The 20,084-nt window shown below is 42.1% G+C and overlaps 1 protein-coding gene across 3 annotated transcripts; it reads right to left on the bottom strand.

Annotated features, from left to right (window-relative positions):
* Positions 1 to 2,006: 2,006 nt before the first annotated feature.
* Positions 2,007 to 16,005, bottom strand: LOC140301674 (guanine nucleotide-binding protein subunit beta-5b-like). 3 transcript variants are annotated; one of them, XM_072380255.1, is made up of 12 exons: positions 15,730 to 15,994; positions 15,076 to 15,212; positions 14,925 to 14,966; positions 14,043 to 14,119; positions 12,560 to 12,692; positions 9,764 to 9,907; positions 9,498 to 9,589; positions 9,117 to 9,165; positions 8,715 to 8,811; positions 8,253 to 8,419; positions 3,793 to 3,921; positions 2,007 to 2,668 (listed from the first exon to the last, which is right to left on the bottom strand). In XM_072380255.1, exons 1-12 carry the CDS (start codon positions 15,839 to 15,841, stop codon positions 2,546 to 2,548), a joined length of 1,302 nt encoding a protein of 433 aa, XP_072236356.1. In that variant the 5' UTR covers positions 15,842 to 15,994; the 3' UTR covers positions 2,007 to 2,545. The 3 variants fall into 3 exon arrangements, with proteins under 3 accessions (XP_072236356.1, XP_072236355.1, XP_072236354.1); XM_072380253.1 differs by lacking the exons at positions 2,007 to 2,668; positions 3,793 to 3,921 and adding an exon at positions 7,168 to 7,275 and having other exon boundaries at positions 15,730 to 16,005; XM_072380254.1 differs by lacking the exons at positions 8,253 to 8,419; positions 8,715 to 8,811; positions 9,117 to 9,165; ... (5 more) ...; positions 15,076 to 15,212; positions 15,730 to 15,994 and adding an exon at positions 5,162 to 5,242 and having other exon boundaries at positions 3,793 to 4,257.
* Positions 16,006 to 20,084: the final 4,079 nt, after the last annotated feature.

Below are 20,084 nucleotides of genomic sequence, written 5' to 3'. Positions count from 1 at the left end.
TGCAAATCTTTCTGCATAAAGATGCTCATCAGAGGGTGGAAGCATGCCATCATCCACTCAGAGCGCTTCCATGCGTCACAGCCCGACCCACAGGACCTTGGACTTGTTTCTCCACCTGAGGAGATGTGTATGGACGAGACTCAAGAGTCATGTGATCTTTTCATCTATCAAACTTTATCTGTGATGAAGTTATTTTTCTTTCTCTCTGTGAACAAAGCCTGGTGTAATCTTTTGATGCCTGTATGTAAAAAACATTCAACACCTTTGTACTCGTGTGTTCTTTAGATTCTCAATCTTTCTCATTAATTCCAGGTTTGTTTGAAAATGAGACAGTTTTAACGTTAGTTTGTGAGATGGCATCATCGCCAGCTTTGTTTGGACGGTACTGTGAGCTGGAGCCCGTTGGCAGACATCTTCGTATCTTTCTGTTCGATTGCTTCAGATGTCTGAGGTGAGGTGTGTGCTTTAAAGATGCGGATCGTGTGTGCAGATTATAACTGATATCTGCTCATTACATTTGAAACCCATTGTTTCCTTCCTCTTTTACAGTTACTGTGACTTTGAAGTATTTAAAATTCTCAGAACTCATGTCGTCCCAATGCCAACTTCCCTTCATGAAAATGCAACTTGTCAATTCTTTTGAACAAATTGAAAAGTCTAACGCTTTCAGGCAAATGATGAGGAGCAACTAGTTATCTATAAAACATCTAAGAGTGGCTCACTTTCATGAGTCATTAGATAAGAATGGGTTAGAAGCAATCTGTTGGCTTCATTTTCAAAACTTCTCTCAAGCGCTTTTCTTTGTGTGCGTTTTAAAGTGAAAAGCTGCTCTCAGGTGGATCTGGACTTTCACTAATGAACAGGATTCAGTGAAGCTTGAAATAATCCATTGATCGACCAGTTCTTTAAAATAGCTCAGAGGTGCAGCTCGTGAAACATTCATTCCAATCACCAACAGGAAGAACAACCAGGAAATGTGCAGGGCCTGCAGCCCCTTTGGTCCGCACTGCTTTGCATGCAGATGGAAACGTATTGCCTTCAGCTCTTCTCGCCGTAAAGTTCGCTGGGTAATAAAAGCGCTGGGCACACTTCCTGTTGAAGTGAGGTGGACTCCGCTGTCACTCATTGCCCTCCAGTGGCAGAAGCTGCTCACAGCCAGCAGCTGAACGTGGAAGCGTGTCGTCCAACCACAGCAGAATGATGCATGACATACAGATAAAATAGCAACCGCAGCTAGTCTGCTGTTCTACTGGAAACGCAGCATTTCGATGCTAAAGACGTCATGCTGACGGCAGCGGCACAGAAACTGACGATGCTTTTGGAAAGACTCCGTGGTAAAAAAGTCCAAAGAGCAGCTGAACAATTACTCTTGGAAGGATATCCCTGTTTAAGTTTAACATCTGTAACATAGTTAGGAATTTCTTCTGTCGCCAATTTCTATTTTTTTTTTCTGTGTGCCTAATTTTGGAAGTGAACAAATGACGAGTAACTCATGTTCTAACCTGCATTCAGAACAAACTAGTGGGCGTTTAATCTCAGCCGATACCCGAGCTGGACATTTCTTCCTTCTTCTTAGCTGTAACTGGAGCAGTTATGGTCGGAACAGACAGAGCATATCTTATTCATAAAGATGCGTCTGCACATGAATGGAGGGAGAGACCTTTACCGCTCTCGTTTCCCGGGAAACATTTCGAGAGAAAACAGAAAGGTGACGTCACCATCCAAGGAATCACGCTTCTTTCTTTTATTACAAAACATTGACAAATAAATAGAACAAAACAATGTAAAAATATAATTAGATTTTTTTTTTTTTGGAGGGGTAAAAGAATGCCATACAAACAATTTGTGATAAAGAGATACATCAGATTGGTCCCTGGTTTGGTAGATTGGTATGAAACAATTTACAACATATCATAGCACCATTGTGAGGTCATCGCCGCTGTGCTGACCTTGAAAATCACAGACATTTCACACACACACGCAAAAACTCTTTAAACAAAAGAGAAAAAAGTAGGTTAAACAAAGGAATTAGCTGTGGATCAGATAGAAAAAAAGGTGGCCACTGCTTAAGGATTCATTCTATATAAATATAATATATTAATTTACACATTATTCACTGGAATCTACTCAGAACATACACAACTCGGGTAAACACACGGATAGAACAGAAAAGGCAGCTGATCATTTTGAAATTTAAAACCAAATCTGTGGGGAAAGTGAAATTAAGTCCTTTAGCTGCACGGCTGGAAGAAAAATAAACTTTGACAGTAATTCAGAGCTGAATCCTGTGCTTCAGTAATTGACCAAAGATATGCAAACTAATGCCAGTCATGCCAACATTTCCCCAAGGCATTCAAATCGTTACTACAATCTTAAGGAGCGAGTGACAGAAACAAGGTTTTTCGTGTGGGGGAGCATGTGCAAACATTCAGCCAACATGAGATCACAACAGATTAAGCTTGTTTCGCAGCACTTGTGTTAAGAATTCAAATATCTACTTATTGTGCCAAATTGAGAACCCGACTGCAGGATGCAGAAACCTAGCTTAGCGCACCAGGAGGAAGGTGAGCCCAGCGATGCCGACACCAGCAGCAGCAAACAGCGCCGTCTTCATGGACGAGTCCTCACTCACCTCTCTGGCATTGCAGGAGAACTTGCAGAACCCTTCCTACAGGAGGAAAAAAAAGAAAAAAATGGTTAAAATAACATTTATACACAGGTTTTAAAAAATCTGAGGCACAAACGGAGCATATTTTGGAACTGTTCCAGTCGCCAACAGCTCTCACAGGGAAAAGGAAGAGACATTTACATTGGGAAGTTGACGTTGATATCTGCAACCTTTGATATGTCCCGACAGCTAAACAGTCCTTTCAGAGTTAAAAACCTCAGCTTACAATGAGAAAAAGAGGCATCACACCAGCTATAAACTCATGTCAGCGTCTTCGTTCTAGTTCTTTAAGCAAGAGTATAAAAACAAACAAAAAACCGGGGCAAGTCTGAGGCTGTTAACACACTCCCACAGCTGTATTTCTTTGTTGTGTTTTCAAACTGAAGCACAACACTTTTGTGCAGCAGCGTGCACCTGCTCTCAGCTCCAGGTGTTCTCACCGCTTTACAGGCGCTTGTTTTTCTGGTCGTACAACCCCAACGTGCAGCGTGGATAATGCCAAATTCAATACAGCTTTGACTGTCCATCTGGCAGAGCTGGTTATGCGTCTGTCGAAACCAGCTGCCAGCTGAAGAAAGGAGGGGGAAGTGTGTGTGTGTGTGTTGACATGGCTGTTGGGTGAGCCCATTCATAAAAGGAGGCATTCTACTTATGCTGGGCTCAGTTTGTCAAAGCATCTGTGACTTTAGTCGACCCAGACTGAACCATAATGTTCCCGTTGAGTTTTTCTTGTGAATAGGCAACAACAAGGGTCTGTAGTTGCTTCTGTTCCGTTAAGACACGCCGTACATAAATAAATACTCTAAAGTAATCTAAATGTTGTTTGATCACGACCCTGAGCTCATCTCATTGGGGCAAACATCTCTCTGATAAGGCGCAACTAGAAGAAACGGCCTTTCTTTCAGTCATAAATTTAAACATTAACCTCGGCAGGAAACAAACATGATTGCGTCAGAAGAGGTGGTTTCCAACTGTTAACACCGCTTTCAGTTTGAGATATTTCACTTTAGGCTGGCTTACTGCCCTAGATACCATCTACACCGCTCTTATCTAAGGCTACTTTTATTTTCTGGACTCTACGGTAGCTGGTGTACGCTTTGGAGAAGGCGTGCGCAGAAACATACCCATCCATCATTCTCCAACAGCCAGTCTTTCTTGTGCTCTCCAAGGTAGTCAGCTATGGTCTCTGCCAGTGCCTGGCAGTTTATGGGCCCCTGTCCCAGTTCCTGCCGCTGCCCGGGGTCCAGCCCCAGCTTTGTGCCCTTCTGCTCCTGCAGCTGTCTGAACAGCACCCCGGTGAAGGAGAAAATGGTAACAACCCTCCCCCAGTTCAAGTGTCCATCTCCCACCATCTCCTCCATCACCTTCCTGAGGCTGGAGCAAAGGTCCGGCCCGCATTTGTTCAGGAAGCTCTGAGCGAGAGAGTGGAAGCGGGCCTGGTTCAGCATCTCCGTGTCCTGAGCCAGGCGCCTCATGGCAGCGGCTGACCCGCTGGGAGGTGGAGGGGCTGGACGTGGGCTTGCGCTGCACAGGCGCAGGTAATCCTCTGCTAAAGCCCGGGTCTCTTTCCACAGCCCACTGGACATTTTCTAAGAGGGAGGGGGAAAAAAAAACACATCTTAACAAACTGATGACACAACGATGCAGTTGCTGAGCAGCCATAAAGAATAACAAATATGGTTTGCTGATGTGACAAGAAATGTTTGTCAGCTGACCAAAGCGATAGTCATTCAGGGTTTGCCCTTACCTCCAGTCACCATAATCAAGCTAACGACGTTAGAAACAAACCCTGAGAATTACAGAGACAAGCCTTAGTAGCTGGGTTGTGATTAAGAGGCATATTTTGACTCTTGATGTAAATGAGCTTCCAGACACTCGGGATAAACTAAGCACGGTCTCACCCGCTTTCCTATGTAGCCTTTAATGGAACTTCAACAAAACCCATTGTCACCTCCCTCATAATTACGACTTGTTGTCTCATAATTATAAATATACGGTCCACCTCAAGTTATCGGGCAGAAATCCCAAACTTAATGTACGTCAGCGAGCGACGTGTCGTTAAGGTCAGACAGTTAACAGCAACGGCTCCATGAACTGCAAAGAAATAGCTAGAATTAGCTCTCTGTTAACCCGAGCCGGCTTCTGCTGAAGACTACACGCAGCTTCATTTGCCATCAGTAAATACACATTACAATTACAGCAGCAGTTTGAGGGCTGCTGCTTAACGTTATTTTCCTTCTTTTCAGGGTGTTTAACCGGCGAACTTGAAGTTCGTTCGCCTGCTTCCTTTTTTCTTCCGCCGACTGTCACCAGAGAAATGGAGGACACAAAGGACGGTTCACAAAGACTAAAAGGAGCTAACTTAACTACGGCAGCCAAGCAACCGACGACTGCACAAACATTTCGGTGTACTTTGACTCTTCGTTTTCACAGTGACAACCACTTATCTGTAAAATACATTTTTCCTGTGCGGAGACTGAACAAAAAGCTTACCCTCCCAGCGATATCAGACGGCTCTCTGCACATCCAGACGGCGGAAGGAGAACCTCGGTACAGTCACCGCTTCACCCCCAGTTGGGTGCGCATTTATCGTCTGGCTCCGCCCCCAGTGTCAGGAAAACCCACAAAAGTACCCACACCGTGTCGCTTCATGGAAACTCTCTTGAAAACAAAAGCCCGCCACAGTGGGTTATCAACTCAGGGGAGGTCTGCACCGATATGAGGTCATTTTAAACATGGATTACTTGTGTCTTTCATTAAAGCAGAACAACACTCGAACACTTATTTCACGTACACGCAGATTCACAAGTGTGCTTTTCTGGGGTAAAATTAAAGCCGATTTCACTCATTTCCTCAGCACTGCGAGATCTGAGAAAAGATTAAGGTTTTAGGACTTTTTAACAGAAAAGCTGCACACCAATAACCAGCATCAGGAAGTGAAACAAAGAGTGTACATAACCAAATTTATGGCAGAAGGTGCAACGCTGTTGATATATTTAGGTACTTTCACTACATGTTAATTCCCTAAAGTAAACCCATCCTTCTTTCTCCATTTTGATTTAACCTGGTGTTTCCCCCCAGGTGTCTTTCTTTGAATTCTTTTTTGCAGGCTAATGTGTAAACAGAAGAAGAAAAAAAGCTCCATCTTACAAGTTCCTTCTTGAAGAGCTGCTGAAAAACACTGTTGTGAATGTGATCATCTGAAATATAGAATTACATCAGTTTCATGTATGTTAATTGTCATCAAAATTATATCTAAAAAAAAAAAAGATGTAGGCTAGATGTAGCTACTCTTAGCTGTGTGTATGCTGTAGTTCAAAAAGCAGAGAAACAACTTTCCAAACACGTGGAAAGTAGATTTGATGCAATAAAACATTATGGAGTTTCTCCTGAGTTATGAGTTTACCTCTGTAAAAATAATTAAGACATGTCAAATACACTGTATGATCAATAATGGTTTGAAGGCACAGAAACTGACAAACAGTGGTGTGAAAGTACAGAGTATGTTCTTTCAGGGAACAAACTGTGGCCAGACTGCATGTTACATCACAAAACCAAGTGCTATAATGAAGTAAGCTTAGTTCTGTTTTTTGTAAAACGTAGGGAATCCAGCAGCGTTTTGCATATTTTAGCTTCTCGATTATTAAATCTTTTGTGCCGTCATCAAAGGTTTCGATGGATCACACGGCTCAAACAGGCTCAGAGTGTCTGCTTATACATTTTCGACCTGAGATGAATGTGGATCACTGGGTCCAGATACACAAGATCAGGACTGTGGTCCTTTGAGAATTCAGATAATGTTCAATAATGTTCACAAGTGGTATCGGACAGGTATCAGTTCAATCTCCAAAGCTGGGCAGAGATCTGGCCTCTCCTCAAAGGCAACGCCACAGCACAGCAGCACACACAGTCCCAGTTTGGGTAGGGTATGGACCCCTTGAGGGAATCATTCTGTGCTGGTTACAGACATTTGGAATGAATATGGGTCATCCTCAGAGCTGTGAGACCCAGTCGGTCAAAATCAGATGATTTACAAACACTCCTGATATCCTGCTGCCTCTGAATGAAGTCGATAATGATTCAAATAAAAATGGCACAGAGGAGCCGTGGCAGAAGGCGAGATCCGGGCCCCAAGTGGTCGATACAAAAAACAGAACATACTGAAAATCCTCTTTATTTCTTTTTTCACAGGAAACCGACCTAAACGGTTGAACAGTGGTTACATTTAAAAGTTGGCTTGCTTTAAGACAAAAACTACTCATTTACACTCATTATTGTCTGTAAGCCTACATGGCGGTCACAAATATGTTTGATTTCTTCAAGTTATTTTGTTCTTTTACACAAATAATTATTACCCTGCTACATATATAAGTTATGACACTTGTATGATTATGCAATATCAGCCATGAAGCTAACAATAACAAATACTTTCTGTTTAAATAGGCAGCTATTAAATACTCTCTTTCAGACGTGTTACAAAGATGTTTGCGCTTCTGTGTCAAACTTGCATCAAATCTCTCTCGCAGTAGTGTTGATACCATGCAGGGACCTGGAGCACCGGTCGGCCTCACTGGAACAAAACCACAAGGACGACTCTAGGCCCAAATCTGTAGGAAAACAAGTGGTACAGAGTGTAAAATCAGAAAGTAGCACCGTGGGTCACTTTGTTTTAACTTGAAAATAGCACACAGTACAAAGACAATACACTACATATTAAAACTGATAAGTTAACACTCATCTTTATTAGAAATCTGTATTCTTACTCTTAATCCTAACCCAAGGCCACGTTTACCTTTGTGTTGGATCACACGGGTTGTTTTTACCTTCAGTCTCGTTACCGACCTGCTGCCAATGGACCCTTTATGTAGCTGTGAGACGATCCATCGGCTGTTTGAGGTGAGACTAAACTTGTTTTACAGTGTTTTATGTTCCTTTCCTTTCCTTTCCCCACCGTTTTTGGAGATAGTCGCTGAATTAGCATGCACGATACTTTTAAAAGAACAACCTTCAGTCAGCTGTCTTTGAGCTGATTAAATACGGGGTTTAAATCATTAGAACATGACTGCATTGTGTTTTGTATCATTTGATGAGAGGGTCTGTCACGGTGTTAGATTTTCACAACATGGCCAAAAAGCAATCACGATAACATTGTTATAGCTTTATCAGTCTATGACCAGGGACCTTTTTTTCTCCTTATTCTATCAGTCAAGAACAGATCATTATGTTAAGTCATCATGATTTTGATATATTTTTTTTTAAATGTCACAATTATCATCAATACTGGTTTACTGGGACATCCCCAATTTGAGCAACACAACATCCCAGGTGCAAAATATCTTTAATTATGAAACCCACAAGAAAGGGAGCCTTTTTTCTAATTACAGGAAGTCTTTTGTGATATTTCTCTCGGTGACTTTTGCCCCTTTCCTTGTGGTTGGTGCACTGCCACGGGTTAGTTACAACGCTGATTCCCAGTTGGATTAAGGTCTATACCATTCCAAAACATCTAAATGTCTTCCTCTTAAACAACAACCTGAGGACTATACAACTCATGGGAAAGTTACGTGGGGAAACTCCCGCTCACCCGTAAAGTGTTGTCCCAGGAAGCCGAGCACAGTGCCGTGCCATCAGGTGACACTCTGACTCTGCTGACGCGGTTCTCGTGGCCAAACAGGATGGAAACTCGAGTTCCCTTCAAAACGTCCCACACATTGATGGTGTAGTCATTGTAACCAGCGAAAAGCAGGCGGCCTGGTGGAAGCGTGGGTGGGATAGGTAAAAGGGGAAGTGGGGGATTTTGGAATAAGGGGAAGTGGAGGCAGTCACAGATTTAGATGAGACACAGGGATCAATGCTTCATCCGACACTAACTAATCTGACAATTAACTAGTGCACAGTCATCACATGCAACAGGTTTATATGGGAGACAGAGCAGAGGTCACAAAGATGAAGTGTGTTCTGATCTGGCATTTCTTCTTAAGGTAGTTTGATTAAAGACCAACTTTATTTAGCACATCAGATTAAAAGTTTTACACAAACTCCTCACCACTCATAGAGAAGTCCACGCTCGATGCACCGAAGAGGACGCTGTCCTTCTGGTAGACGGCGACTTCACGGTCAGCTCTCAAATCATAGAAGCGGCACTGAGAAGCACCAACAAGCACGCAGCAACGCAGACACAAACAGGACGCACAACGGTAAAATTACTGCAGTAGGTGTAACATGCACAGCAATTATATCATGAAAAGACGATGGGTCAGTTTTAGCTTTAAGGGGCGTCTGTATTTGTATTTGTCACTCTTATTTATTTATCTTTTATACACAAGCCGTTTTAATGTCGCTACCATTAAAACCGTGTTACTTTTCGGCATAGGCACTAAGAATGGTAGGACACCCATTGTTGTCTCATGATCAAACGTAAGATAAGCAGAGGTCAAATGTGACTCACTGTGGCATCATCTGAGGCAGATGCAAATGCATCTCCACTGGGGTAGTACCTGGACACAAACAGCCAAGGGGAGAATTAGATATGTTGCTGTACTAATATACTCTTTGTATGAAAGAAACCTGAGTGATTCTGTTGTTCATTTTAGACAAGTTTATAGGTTTGCTGCTTGAAAAGCCTCACCAAGCCGCAGCTTTGACTTAGTTTTACTTTAATCTATAAGATAAACATTTTTACAGTATAATCAGTTCAACGTGTTTTCTTCACATTTTTGTCATTTACAGAGCATCTATCCTCTTCTTTTTTTTAAAAAAAAAAAAGAGGAATAAAAGGGGCAATACTTTAGTTTTGTTTTGTTTTTTTCAATCAAAGGAAAGGACTCACTTTACACAGTTGATGTCGGACTCATGGCTTTCAAATGACTGGATGTTCTGTCCAGAGCGCATGTCCCACACATTGGCCTTCATATCGCAGCCCTGACAACGCACACGCAATCACAAAAAAAATAACGAGAAAACACAGGTGTGGTGTGTTACAAATGCAGGTTCTTCAGTACGTTAGTTTCACCAAAACTACACGGAAAGAGGAACTTGGTTTGCACGGTTTCTCCATGGCCACATTTATTTCAAACGCAGACCAGTGACTCTCACCCCAGAGACAAAAGTGTTTCCGGTCTCGGATGGAGCGAGGTCCAGGGACAAGACATCAGCCGTGTGACCGTGGAAACTCTGCAGCAGCTGCCCGCTCTCCACATCCCACAAGGCGCATGTACCGTCACCGCTGGAGGTCAAGAGCTGTTAGGCACAATGTACACACACAGTGAGATATGCGCACGCACGCACACACCGAAACAAGAATGAGGGCAAAAACACAGGGAAACAAAAAGCTGTCGTCAGCCTCAGCAGGTTGGATGGAGGCCGAGGCACGAACAGCAAGATTATTTTGTGGCATCTTAACAATCCCAATGAAGTAAACTACATCTCAACAGCATTCATCTGCAATATAGTATTATTTATGAGGGAAGTTGATATGTCAGCCTACAGCTTTAAATTCTGTGAACCAGCCACTGAACGAGACATAAGCCAACCACACGAGTATGAATTAGAAAAGAGGAAGCCAGATTGGGCTCTATCAAAACTGGATGTAGCCGGACAGCTGGTGCATACAAAGAGTGAACATAGGTGACAGTTACCATTAGTCCCAAATGACATTTTTAATAGAAAGAGTGGGCCGAGTCTCAGTGAAAGAGTGAGCGGGTTCAGTGATTTGGGAGCGGCTGCTCTTCAAGCATCGAGAGGAGCCAGCTGACACGATAGCGGCATCTGTCGTGGATGCCTTTCAAGCAACACCCAGCTGAGGTGCCACACTATTAAAAGCCACACATGCGCAAGAAAATGGCTTTTAATCAGCTGTCTAATGTAGCTGCTGCAATGCATGAAAGGGCCGAAGAAACAAAATAACTTTTCAAGCCACAGACGTCGACACACTGGATGCGTTTCTGGAGTTATCTGTTCCCCTTTTCTTTTTCCTTTTTCTTCTTCACGTATGGCTTTAGCTACTGGTTTTACTTTCAATTCTCACATTTAGAGCAAAACTTCCAAAAGAGAAATGAAATCACCAAATATAAACCTGACATTTTAGGAGTGTTTGATTCCTCTCTTGTATAGTTTTGAAGGCTGGTATTCATTTCTCACAATATTTATTTATTTCAAGTGACCCTCGTTCCAGGTGAACCTGCACATGATAAAGCAAAGGTCATAGTTGTTATTCAATATGAGGAAGAGGTACAATTGCCCTGGAGATGACTAATGACCTCAGAATATTGGGAAATGAAGCAGACATGCAAAGGCATAGAGACACATTCAATGCACAGAGCAAAAGGCTCAGATCAGCGCCTCCTTGCCAGCATAGAACAAGACTGGACGTTGCTCATCTACTTAGAAACAATACAAAGCAGCACACAAAATGCTAAAATGTCAGCAAATCCACTGATGAAAAACGATTCTGAGACACACGCAGACATCAGAGATCTCAGGTGGCTGGTTGATGAAAGAGCGCCTGCTGGATAACCTCAGGCACAAAGCACATCACATCCTGCCTGCACTGAGAGCTGGTTCCACTTTTAACATGAATGCAATTATGAGTGAGCCACAATTTAACGACTTAACGATTTCACAGAGACCTTTTGCATCAGCCTGGCTTTGCTTCCCGCCTGCATGTTACCGTATAGAAAGCAAACACACGAGCTTGGGTGAGAGTTATATGTACAACTTAACATTCAGTCACTGCAGCAGGTACGTTACATAATGTCACAGGTAAGTTACGTAGTTACGTTACGTTGTGCTGGAAAAACCAGCACAGTTTATCGCTGTTCTTACATGGAAACATATAGATACTAATCAACTATGTAATCCAAACTGGAGGGAATTCAACCATTAAACTGTGACTCTGGTGAACCTCAGAAACTACAAAGACTTCTTCAAATAAACACTGGTGTGTGTGACAGTGTGGTTGTGTATTCTTGTATGTGATACGCAACATGGAGGGAGGTGTGTGGGAAACAGAAAAAGAGATGCAGCAAGTATCTGTGTTAAATGTTCTGCCCTCGGGGTCGCTGTGCTCCACTCTCTCCTAGATAAAAGCCACTCAGTGTCTATAAATACACTCAGAGGACAGAGGACTAAATCCTCCTGTTTCTCTTCTCTGGCCCCTCCTCAGCCCTGCCATCCATCTCCTCTCTCCTCTTCTCCCCTGTCTTTGCCTTATCTCTCTCCCCACCACCCTCCACTGGTTAGCCGAGAGCCAGAGGGGAGTAAATTATTAAAGGCAAGCATCTCAGGTCATTTCTCTGATGGGGGGGGAAAGCCTCATTTTAAATATAAGTTGAGTAAACAGCAAGCTTTAGATAAACATGGTAGAAGTTGTAATGTCAAGTAGACCTGAAAATATTTAAAGTGTTGTCAAAGAACATTTTGGAGGGTGGTAAATACAAATGTTGGAACCTTTTAGATTTGATTTAAAGATGTGATGAGTGACAGGCTCTAACTCCAAATCAAACAGACAAAATCTGAAGTGAAACGTTTAAGTTTTTGGAAGCAAAACGTACTAAAAAAAACAGCTACATTTTAAGAATGTTCCACCGAGCTGTTGATGGCTACGTTAGTTCCATTATATGTACAGTAAAGTAGCACATATTGTGCTTCATTTACCTTACCAGCTGTGGCACTGCTGTGGCTGATGATTAAGGGCTGCGCTCAGGTCAGGTGAGGTGAGACAGGTCAGCCCAGGGGAATCCTCTCAAAATGTCCTGTTGTTCTATATCAAGAGTGGTTCATGGCGTGTGTGTACACTCTGGTCCCATTATACTACCGAGTACATCCAAGCAGAACCTCACAAAGACCGATTACTTCTACCCGTATACTCCCCATAATGGAATCACTGCTTACCTGCATGTCAGAGGTGGTGAAGGTGCATCCTGACAAATAGTTGGTGTGCATGGCGACAGACTTCTTTTTTGCAGCCAAGTTCTCGTCTTTGTCTAGTGACAGCGGGATCACTGAACACTTGTTGTCCAGGCCGCTGTAGGTGCAGACAAAAATGAAGGTTAAACAAGGTCAGTTTTACCGGTGAGGTGACAAAGTCCTTGTAGTTATGCTCACTACAAATAATAAAGCTGTACACAGCCCTTTCGCAACTCTCCACAAAGGGTCCGACTCAGTTTATCGAAGTTCCAACTACGGTTATCAAAAAAGCAAAATTCGATACTATATACTGTATTTGACACCAAAAACTAGCATTCAAATCGATTCTCTTTTGCGTCAGTATTAATACTAAGCCCAGGCTTGGCCTCCTCAAGCTTCCCACAGCACCAGCTCCAGACCCACGGACCGCTCCTCCCCTCACCAACAGCTGAATACACGTTGACTTCACAACACAGAGATGGCTGCTGTTGCCAAAATGAAACAAACTTAACATTGTTTGTAATGTTTATAACATCCAGACAGTCTTCTATGACTATGCTGGGAGACTGGGAGAGATTCACCAGTACAACAAGTGTGTGTGTTTATGTGTGTTTTGTGTGAGTCAGAGAGAGTCAGCTAACGGTCACTCTTACTTTCCTCTCATTTCACTTTGGTATCATGGTGGATTTAACTTTGGTTTAATGCACCATTCAAGCCTGTGCAGCAACAGGCCTGAATTAATAAGGACAAGATCAAGAGCAGAAGGCAGAGATGAGATAAAAAAAAGGTTATGTATGTCACGTACAGCTATCGCTGTGACCCAATATTTTTGGGAATAACTCATCTGCTGACTCAAAGACAAACTTTAAATATAAGACACTGGTGCAGCAAACACACGACACACGCATGAGCTGCAGCTTGTCGGTCTGTAGCAATCGACGAATCAGTGTTTTTCCTTTAAATTAAAAGGAAAACGGTAGTTCCTAAATGAGTCTCTCTTTGACCAGAGAGATAGAAAAAAAATTTGAATTTTGCATTTAAGTCCATTTAAGCAGTTCATAAGCAGCTCCTGTTTTCAGTTAGGAGAAACGTTAGTCTGGGGCTGTTTTTTAAACATCTTGAGCCTGTGAATTAGTCATTTTTCTCTCTGCGGTATGGAAAAAGCCACCGACTATATTCCCGGTTATCGAGTTGGAATTACGAGTAACGTGATGACTCACATTTACAGATAACTGATGAAGCCATATTACTCTAAATTAATTTGAATCATGCAGTATTTAAACAAGTAGTTGCATGTGTGAAGCACAAACCCTTGAAAAAAAGGAACTTTAGCCATTTAAAATATTAATCATTGGTCCTTTTCTTGGAAAAGTAGAAATTCACTCCATAATAAGTGAAAGAAATGCAAATCAGCTGAATATACAGTATGTGACAAAAATGAATAAACAAAAAAAATCTCTTTACGCACCCACATGCCACAGCACAACCCGAGGGAGCATATGCACACGCCATTACCCATGTACAAGGCAGGGTCACTCCATGCTCCTGTAGGACAGAGACAACACATGCACAAACACACAAAGACTCATTCTCTGCAAATAAAAACACATTCTTTTTAATATAATCTCACATACATATACACACACAGCAGCTGCACGACTGGACGTGGTGTGTATTACGTGCCTGTGCTCCATTAAGAGCATCATGCCTCTGGTAAAGGTAGACATAACATAAACCACTAAACCAGGCCAAATCCTGGCTATCATTAACGCGCACACACACACATACATATTAATGCACAGAGAGTCTTTAAAGGGACCAGATGGATAGATAATCTTTAAACGCATATTTCCGTCTAATCAAGTCACTTCCCCTCCTCTCGGGGGCGTAGAGGAGCGCAGGCCCTCCAGCTCAACTGCAGCTGTGCTGTGCATCTGAGCATTTTTTTTTTCTACTTGGGCTGAGTGATGTTACTGAGAAATGCAAGGTGCAGACATATGAGAGTAAAGCTTTAGATGTATTCAAAACTGGAAAAGTAACTTTTGGAGTTACGGGCACCTGCTCGACCTCAACATTTTGTTGCGCACGCTTCAAAGTCTGTGCAAAAATGAATTCTGTAGCACGGTTCAATCACTTTAATGTGAGATTTAATCATTAACGTCAACGTTAACAACAGATGGGTTCACTTATGTTGCTGAACTGATAAATGAGGACCCTGTTCAAAAGTAAAACAATGTTTAAATCTTAGATTTACACTCATTCAAATATTCAGCACAGAAGTATCAGAACTCCACTAATACTGTTAACAGGTATCATTACAGAGTCCAAAAAAACCCAGAAGTCTACTCACCTTATTAAGAGTGAAAGCGTCCCAGACAATCACTTTTCCATCCTAGATTAGAGAAACACACCTGAGTTTTAGGGCTACACAGCATAAAATAAGCCTTGCTGTGTCGTACACGCAAAGCTGACTTTCTAACATGTGTTTGGGTTGCGTTTACCTGTGAAGAGCTGACCAGGCGACGTTTGTCTTTGCACCAGTCCATGCACAGCACCTTGTTCCCGTGACCCTTCAGTACACGTCTGGTCTTTATGGAGAGAGCACTCACCAACTCCACCTTCTCAGCCACCTGGTGCACTGAGGCAACACACACACACACACTTACCAGGTTATGTAATGTCCATGGAAAAATGGAAAAAGTACTCACACTGTGATAAAAAAAAAATACTGAATTGTTCCTATTAATAGGAAGATCAGTCTTTCGCGTTGTCATTACTTGCATATCAACAGATCCTTTTTTTTTTTCTCTCCCTGCAAAATATGCAACATTTGCAGCTGTGGTGAAAGCATAAAGATGAGCTTTTGTGGGTGAGCAGAACCACGAAGATGCAGAACAAGTGTTAAAACTGTAAGTAAGGAGCATCATCGCAGCTCTGAAGCACACCACAGAAGAAGGGCAGTGAGTGTGACAGAAGCCATCAACAGTTTCACCAACATCACTAAACTGACTACAAATAACAGCTGATTACTGAACCAGCTGCATGGTCCAAGTAAACAAAACCGTGCCTCAATGTGAAATATGACAGAGGGGTATTGTGGGTGAAGTTTTATGGTTGTTTTTTCCCTTGTTTGTTTGTTTAATGGAGCCACTTACACTCTACGTCGTTGAGCTTCCCCCGCTCCTCCTCCAGCTTCTTCTTCAGACTCTCGCTTTCCTTCTTCAGTGATGCCAGAGTTTCCCCTTTCTGGAGCCCCTGACAAGCCATCTTCGAGAGGCGAACAACAAAGAGAGAAAAAGGAGGAGGGAAGGGCGCCGAGTGGGAGCGGGACACAAGGGGAATTTTGGAGAAAGGTCGGTTGTCAGAGGTTTGTTGAAATAGTCCTCGAGCGCGACAGTGACGCTACCGCGCGTGCCACTCTCTGCTCTGTACCCTCCCCCCACATACCCGCTGTTCACTGCCACTGTGGGCTGTGGACACGTTAGTGACCCGGAGCAAACACAGCTTTTGCTTTATTCTTTTAGTCCACCCGTTGTTAGAGAGTTCACTTCTGCCGATATTTTTAAAAAACCCGAAGGCAGCTGCAACACGGTGCTCCCTGCTATATTTCTGAAATGATGGGTCAAGTTAATGCCTCCCAAGTGTAAAATTTTCCAAGGATACTCACAACACATACAGCCATCAGATACAGTCACAGAGGGTTAAAACATCCATGAAAGGATTATGAGCTGAAATAAAATATCAATATTCCAACTGGGCCTTATTCAACATGGATACTGTAGAAAATATACTTTTTTTTATGGATATGTTATCTTTCTTTTTTTTTAAATCCAAAGGTACCCAGAAGCATCTTTCGGATGGAAGAAAACTGAAAGTAGTGATTCAGGGAGTCGGCCTCCCTTTTTACTGTGCCTCTGCAAAGATAACATCATTTTGTTGTTAATAACAGCACAAATCGAGCTCAGGTTGATTTGGCTTATTAAAGCTAACTGCAGTAGTGCTAATACCAGCTAACAAGAGGGGACTGAAAGTAGTGTAATTGAAAAGAGTTTATCTGTTAGCTCAGTGCTGGTAGTGCAGCAGAGAGTAGTTGCTCTCTTGAAAGCTGGTAGCTTTTTTTTTATTAATTATTGTGTAAATTTTAGCCTCAGGTCACCTATCAAAGTATACCCAAGCTCTCTGATCCACATATGTGGAAATAGCATGTTAAATAACTTGTGTATACTGGTAAAACGGCCACAGCACACACTGGTGTGGAGTCAGCTGGGAAATGAGGAGGCAGAGTTGTCATAACTTCTCTGCATTTATGCAATACTTCAACACAGCTGTGTATCAAAAAGTGTTGCTGGGTGATGAGTCTTTAGATCAAGAAAAGGGGCACAAAGTGTGTGAGATTCATAACTAATTGAAAGGACAGTTCTACAACTGAATTAAATCCATGTTTTATTACATCAAAAAATCATCTGTCAGTCTCTTCTTACAGATGATTGACCCACTGAGATTGAAACCAATAACCAGTTTGTAATTTGGTTCACTTTAAAGGATGATGAGGTGAAACAAGCAGTTAAATAAGCTAAAAGCTAATAAGTAAAAAAGATAAATAAATATATATATATATAAATGTCATCATTCTGCAGCAGTTCAGTGATGAATGCTGAAGGAGAGCATTACCAATTCCACGCAGAAGGAACAGTAGTTGATGGCTTCGCTCTTAATGTAGATGTTCATCAGAGGACTTGCTTTCCCACAGCTGTCACATGGGCCAAAAGTGGCCGCCATGAACGTCTGGTCACACATGGCTGCAGAGGATCACCAACTCGCCTGTGGAAAACCAACACATAAGATGAACTCTGGCGCTGAGAATTCTTTTTGATTTTTCTTTAATCGAGGCGTTTTATTTTATTTTTATGATCACAGTCTACTTGTGTATGTGTGTGTTGGGCTTGGTGGAGGCTAAACACGAGATAAGTAGTTGGTAATCTACTCCAGTCTGATCCTTCTCAAAGCTCCAGAGCAGAGGAGAGCTGCTATTCTTGGAAATGCACACATTCAGTTCGATGCAGTGCACTCTAAATGCATTATAAACTTGTGTTTCACTATCTTAGTGAAATAAGACATCACAAAAAAACTTCACACCATACTGTCAGATATGAGAAGCTCATTGTCATAATTTGGGATTTTGTTACACGTTTCACCTAAAACTACAAATTCACCGGGCTGCTACTTTCTCTACACATGAATCATAGCTGATGTTTCCAGGTGAAGTTCTCACTCTACAGGCTCCGAAGGTCTGATTAAACACTGGTTTCCCTAAATGTAAAGTTTTGCACAAACAACACAGCTGAAAAATGAAGTTTCAAATGAAAGGGTTTTCCATCCCAGCAGATACAGTGACACACAGAGCACAGGTGCGGAGGTCAGCTTTGCAATTCTGTGTTTCCACACAGATTGATCTGAAAAGACTGAATGACAGATCTTACCTCACAAATCAATTTTTTTTTGTCCTCTTGCACAGCAGGCACCCGTCGCTGTAGATATAAGCGGAGTTGTTCCAGTGAGGAGGATTGTCAGCAAGGGACAGAGCGGGTACAGTAAGCTTCTTAATAGAGTGTTTAAGCCGTGACTCTGCTCTGCTTTGTATACCTACATGCTTCATACCTTCCTGCAGCATCACCCCACAACGCCTGAAGTGTCACTTTTACTGTGAAAAAGAAAATAATAAAAATAAATAAATTTAAAAAAAATCAATAAAATCCTGTGGATCACCTGTTGCTGCATCATTATCGTAAATCACCTTAAAAAATATATATGGAGGAAATCTGAATTAAAAGGCTTTAATCAATCAGAATCAGAATGCAGCCACATATTTATGTTTTCTGACCTTGTTTTAAATGTACATTATAATTAGACCTGGGTGATCCCATTGCACGTAATCCATTACACGTACCTTTAGTTTAGGCTTTAGCTCTTGTGATGTCACTATCAAATACATATGATCTTAAAGATGGTTTTCGTTTGGCAAAATTAAAAGAAAAAAAAAAACACCTGAAAAACAGTTTTCAAGGAAGAAAACAAACAACAACAACAACACACAAACTCTCCCACTGACACTCTGACAGTGCTGAATTCTTTTATTTGACTTTTACAGGTTTGACAATTTATTCCAAGTTTCTTAACGGTGAACACATTCACGAAGCACAGCTACCAGAAACTACAAACAGTCCAGTTTGTCAAATGTACACATGGGTTTGGAGGAAACATCTGATACTGGCTGCAGCATGTTTGCACCAGTACCTCAACAGCTGGGGTGACGTCACATCTTCTGTTTGCAACTACCGTTTTAAAATGTCATGATTAATTCTAGTGCTGATAAGAACAATGGGCATTTATAATGTCTATGCCATATCTTACAACTTACTCCTTCCTTAATGTAAAAAAAAAAACAAAAACAATGAAGCAATGGCGTTTTCTCCTGTTTGAGGGCCCACGAGAAGCCCAGCGAAACAAACCGGCACACCATGTCGGCTCGAACAAACAAACCAAGGGATGAATAAGTGTGTGTTTTATCCCCCCCTCCTCCTCTGAAACTAGGCCAGCCTTCCCGCTGTCACCTCCCAACACAGTCTGAGCTGCATCCGTCACACCTGTGGCTTTACTTAATTGGCCGTGTTAGTAAAGCCGAAGAAACATAATCATCAAGTCACTCTGGGAACGTGCAAAGAGGAAGTGTTACGTTGAGTAAAAATGTGTCAGAAATAGAAGGAAAAAAAGGGGGAGTCTTTTTCTTTTTACAGTCCGTACACATCGATTTTGAACCTTAAAAAAAAAAAAAAAAAGGTGCATTCTGGCTGACGGATAAACAGCGCAACCCATCTGTGACACCAGCTGTTAGACGACAGAGCTCATTACCAAAATAAAACGACCACGTTCAAACAATCACCGAACAAATACCGAACTGACAGAACGCAACAATGTCGATGATAAGAAGTCATTCACATAGCAAGTAATTCAGGTAAGGCTTCGTCTACAATGTGCAGCTGAAATCATGAAAACACTTGATTAACAATAAAAAAACATTCATGTGGTTGATTGACTCCAGTTACCATCCTTCCCGCACCGCTCGCAGATATGTCGTCTTTGCACGAACTATACGTCACGCTACGTACAAACGTAACAAAAAGCCGATTGATAAAATGTGGTCCAGGTGGACGTTAAAGTGTCACACAGAACTTGCGAACCCACTTGAGCTCAAGAGTGAGAGTACAGCATTCAACAAGATATTTCACTGTGAATAGCTCACATTTTTCATCAGCCAACCCTCACTGGTGATATTTCCACGGCTATTGTTGCTGCAGAAAGTATTGTGTGTCCTAATAGTTTCTTTTTTTCTTTGCTTAATTCTTCCACACTTAACTTTCTAAAAAATTAAGTCCAGCTCTGATGGCCAATCACGCAGAAAACATTCCTTCCAGTTGTAATAGAACATCATAACAATGGGTTGACTGTAATA

The sequence above is a fragment of the Leuresthes tenuis genome, unplaced genomic scaffold, assembly GCF_036924035.1.
Source record: "Leuresthes tenuis unplaced genomic scaffold, fLeuTen1.0.hap1 SCAF_2, whole genome shotgun sequence".
Classification (NCBI taxonomy): Eukaryota; Metazoa; Chordata; class Actinopteri; order Atheriniformes; family Atherinopsidae; genus Leuresthes; species Leuresthes tenuis.
The sequence above is the reverse complement of the archived record's forward strand: the minus strand, read 5'-3'. Positions and strand labels throughout refer to the sequence as shown.

Bases quoted from the DNA above. Each gene is read 5' to 3' on its own strand.
- LOC140301674 (XM_072380255.1), bottom strand. From the start codon at position 15,841: ATGGCTTGTCAGGGGCTCCAGAAAGGGGAAACTCTGGCATCACTGAAG. The intron at 12,693-14,042 runs GTGCGTAAAGAG...CTGCACCTACAG, and splicing joins GGTTGTGCTGTGGCATGTGG to CGGCCTGGACAACAAGTGTT. The intron at 9,166-9,497 runs GTGAGTCCTTTC...GTTTGTGTCCAG, and splicing joins TCCGACATCAACTGTGTAAA to GTACTACCCCAGTGGAGATG.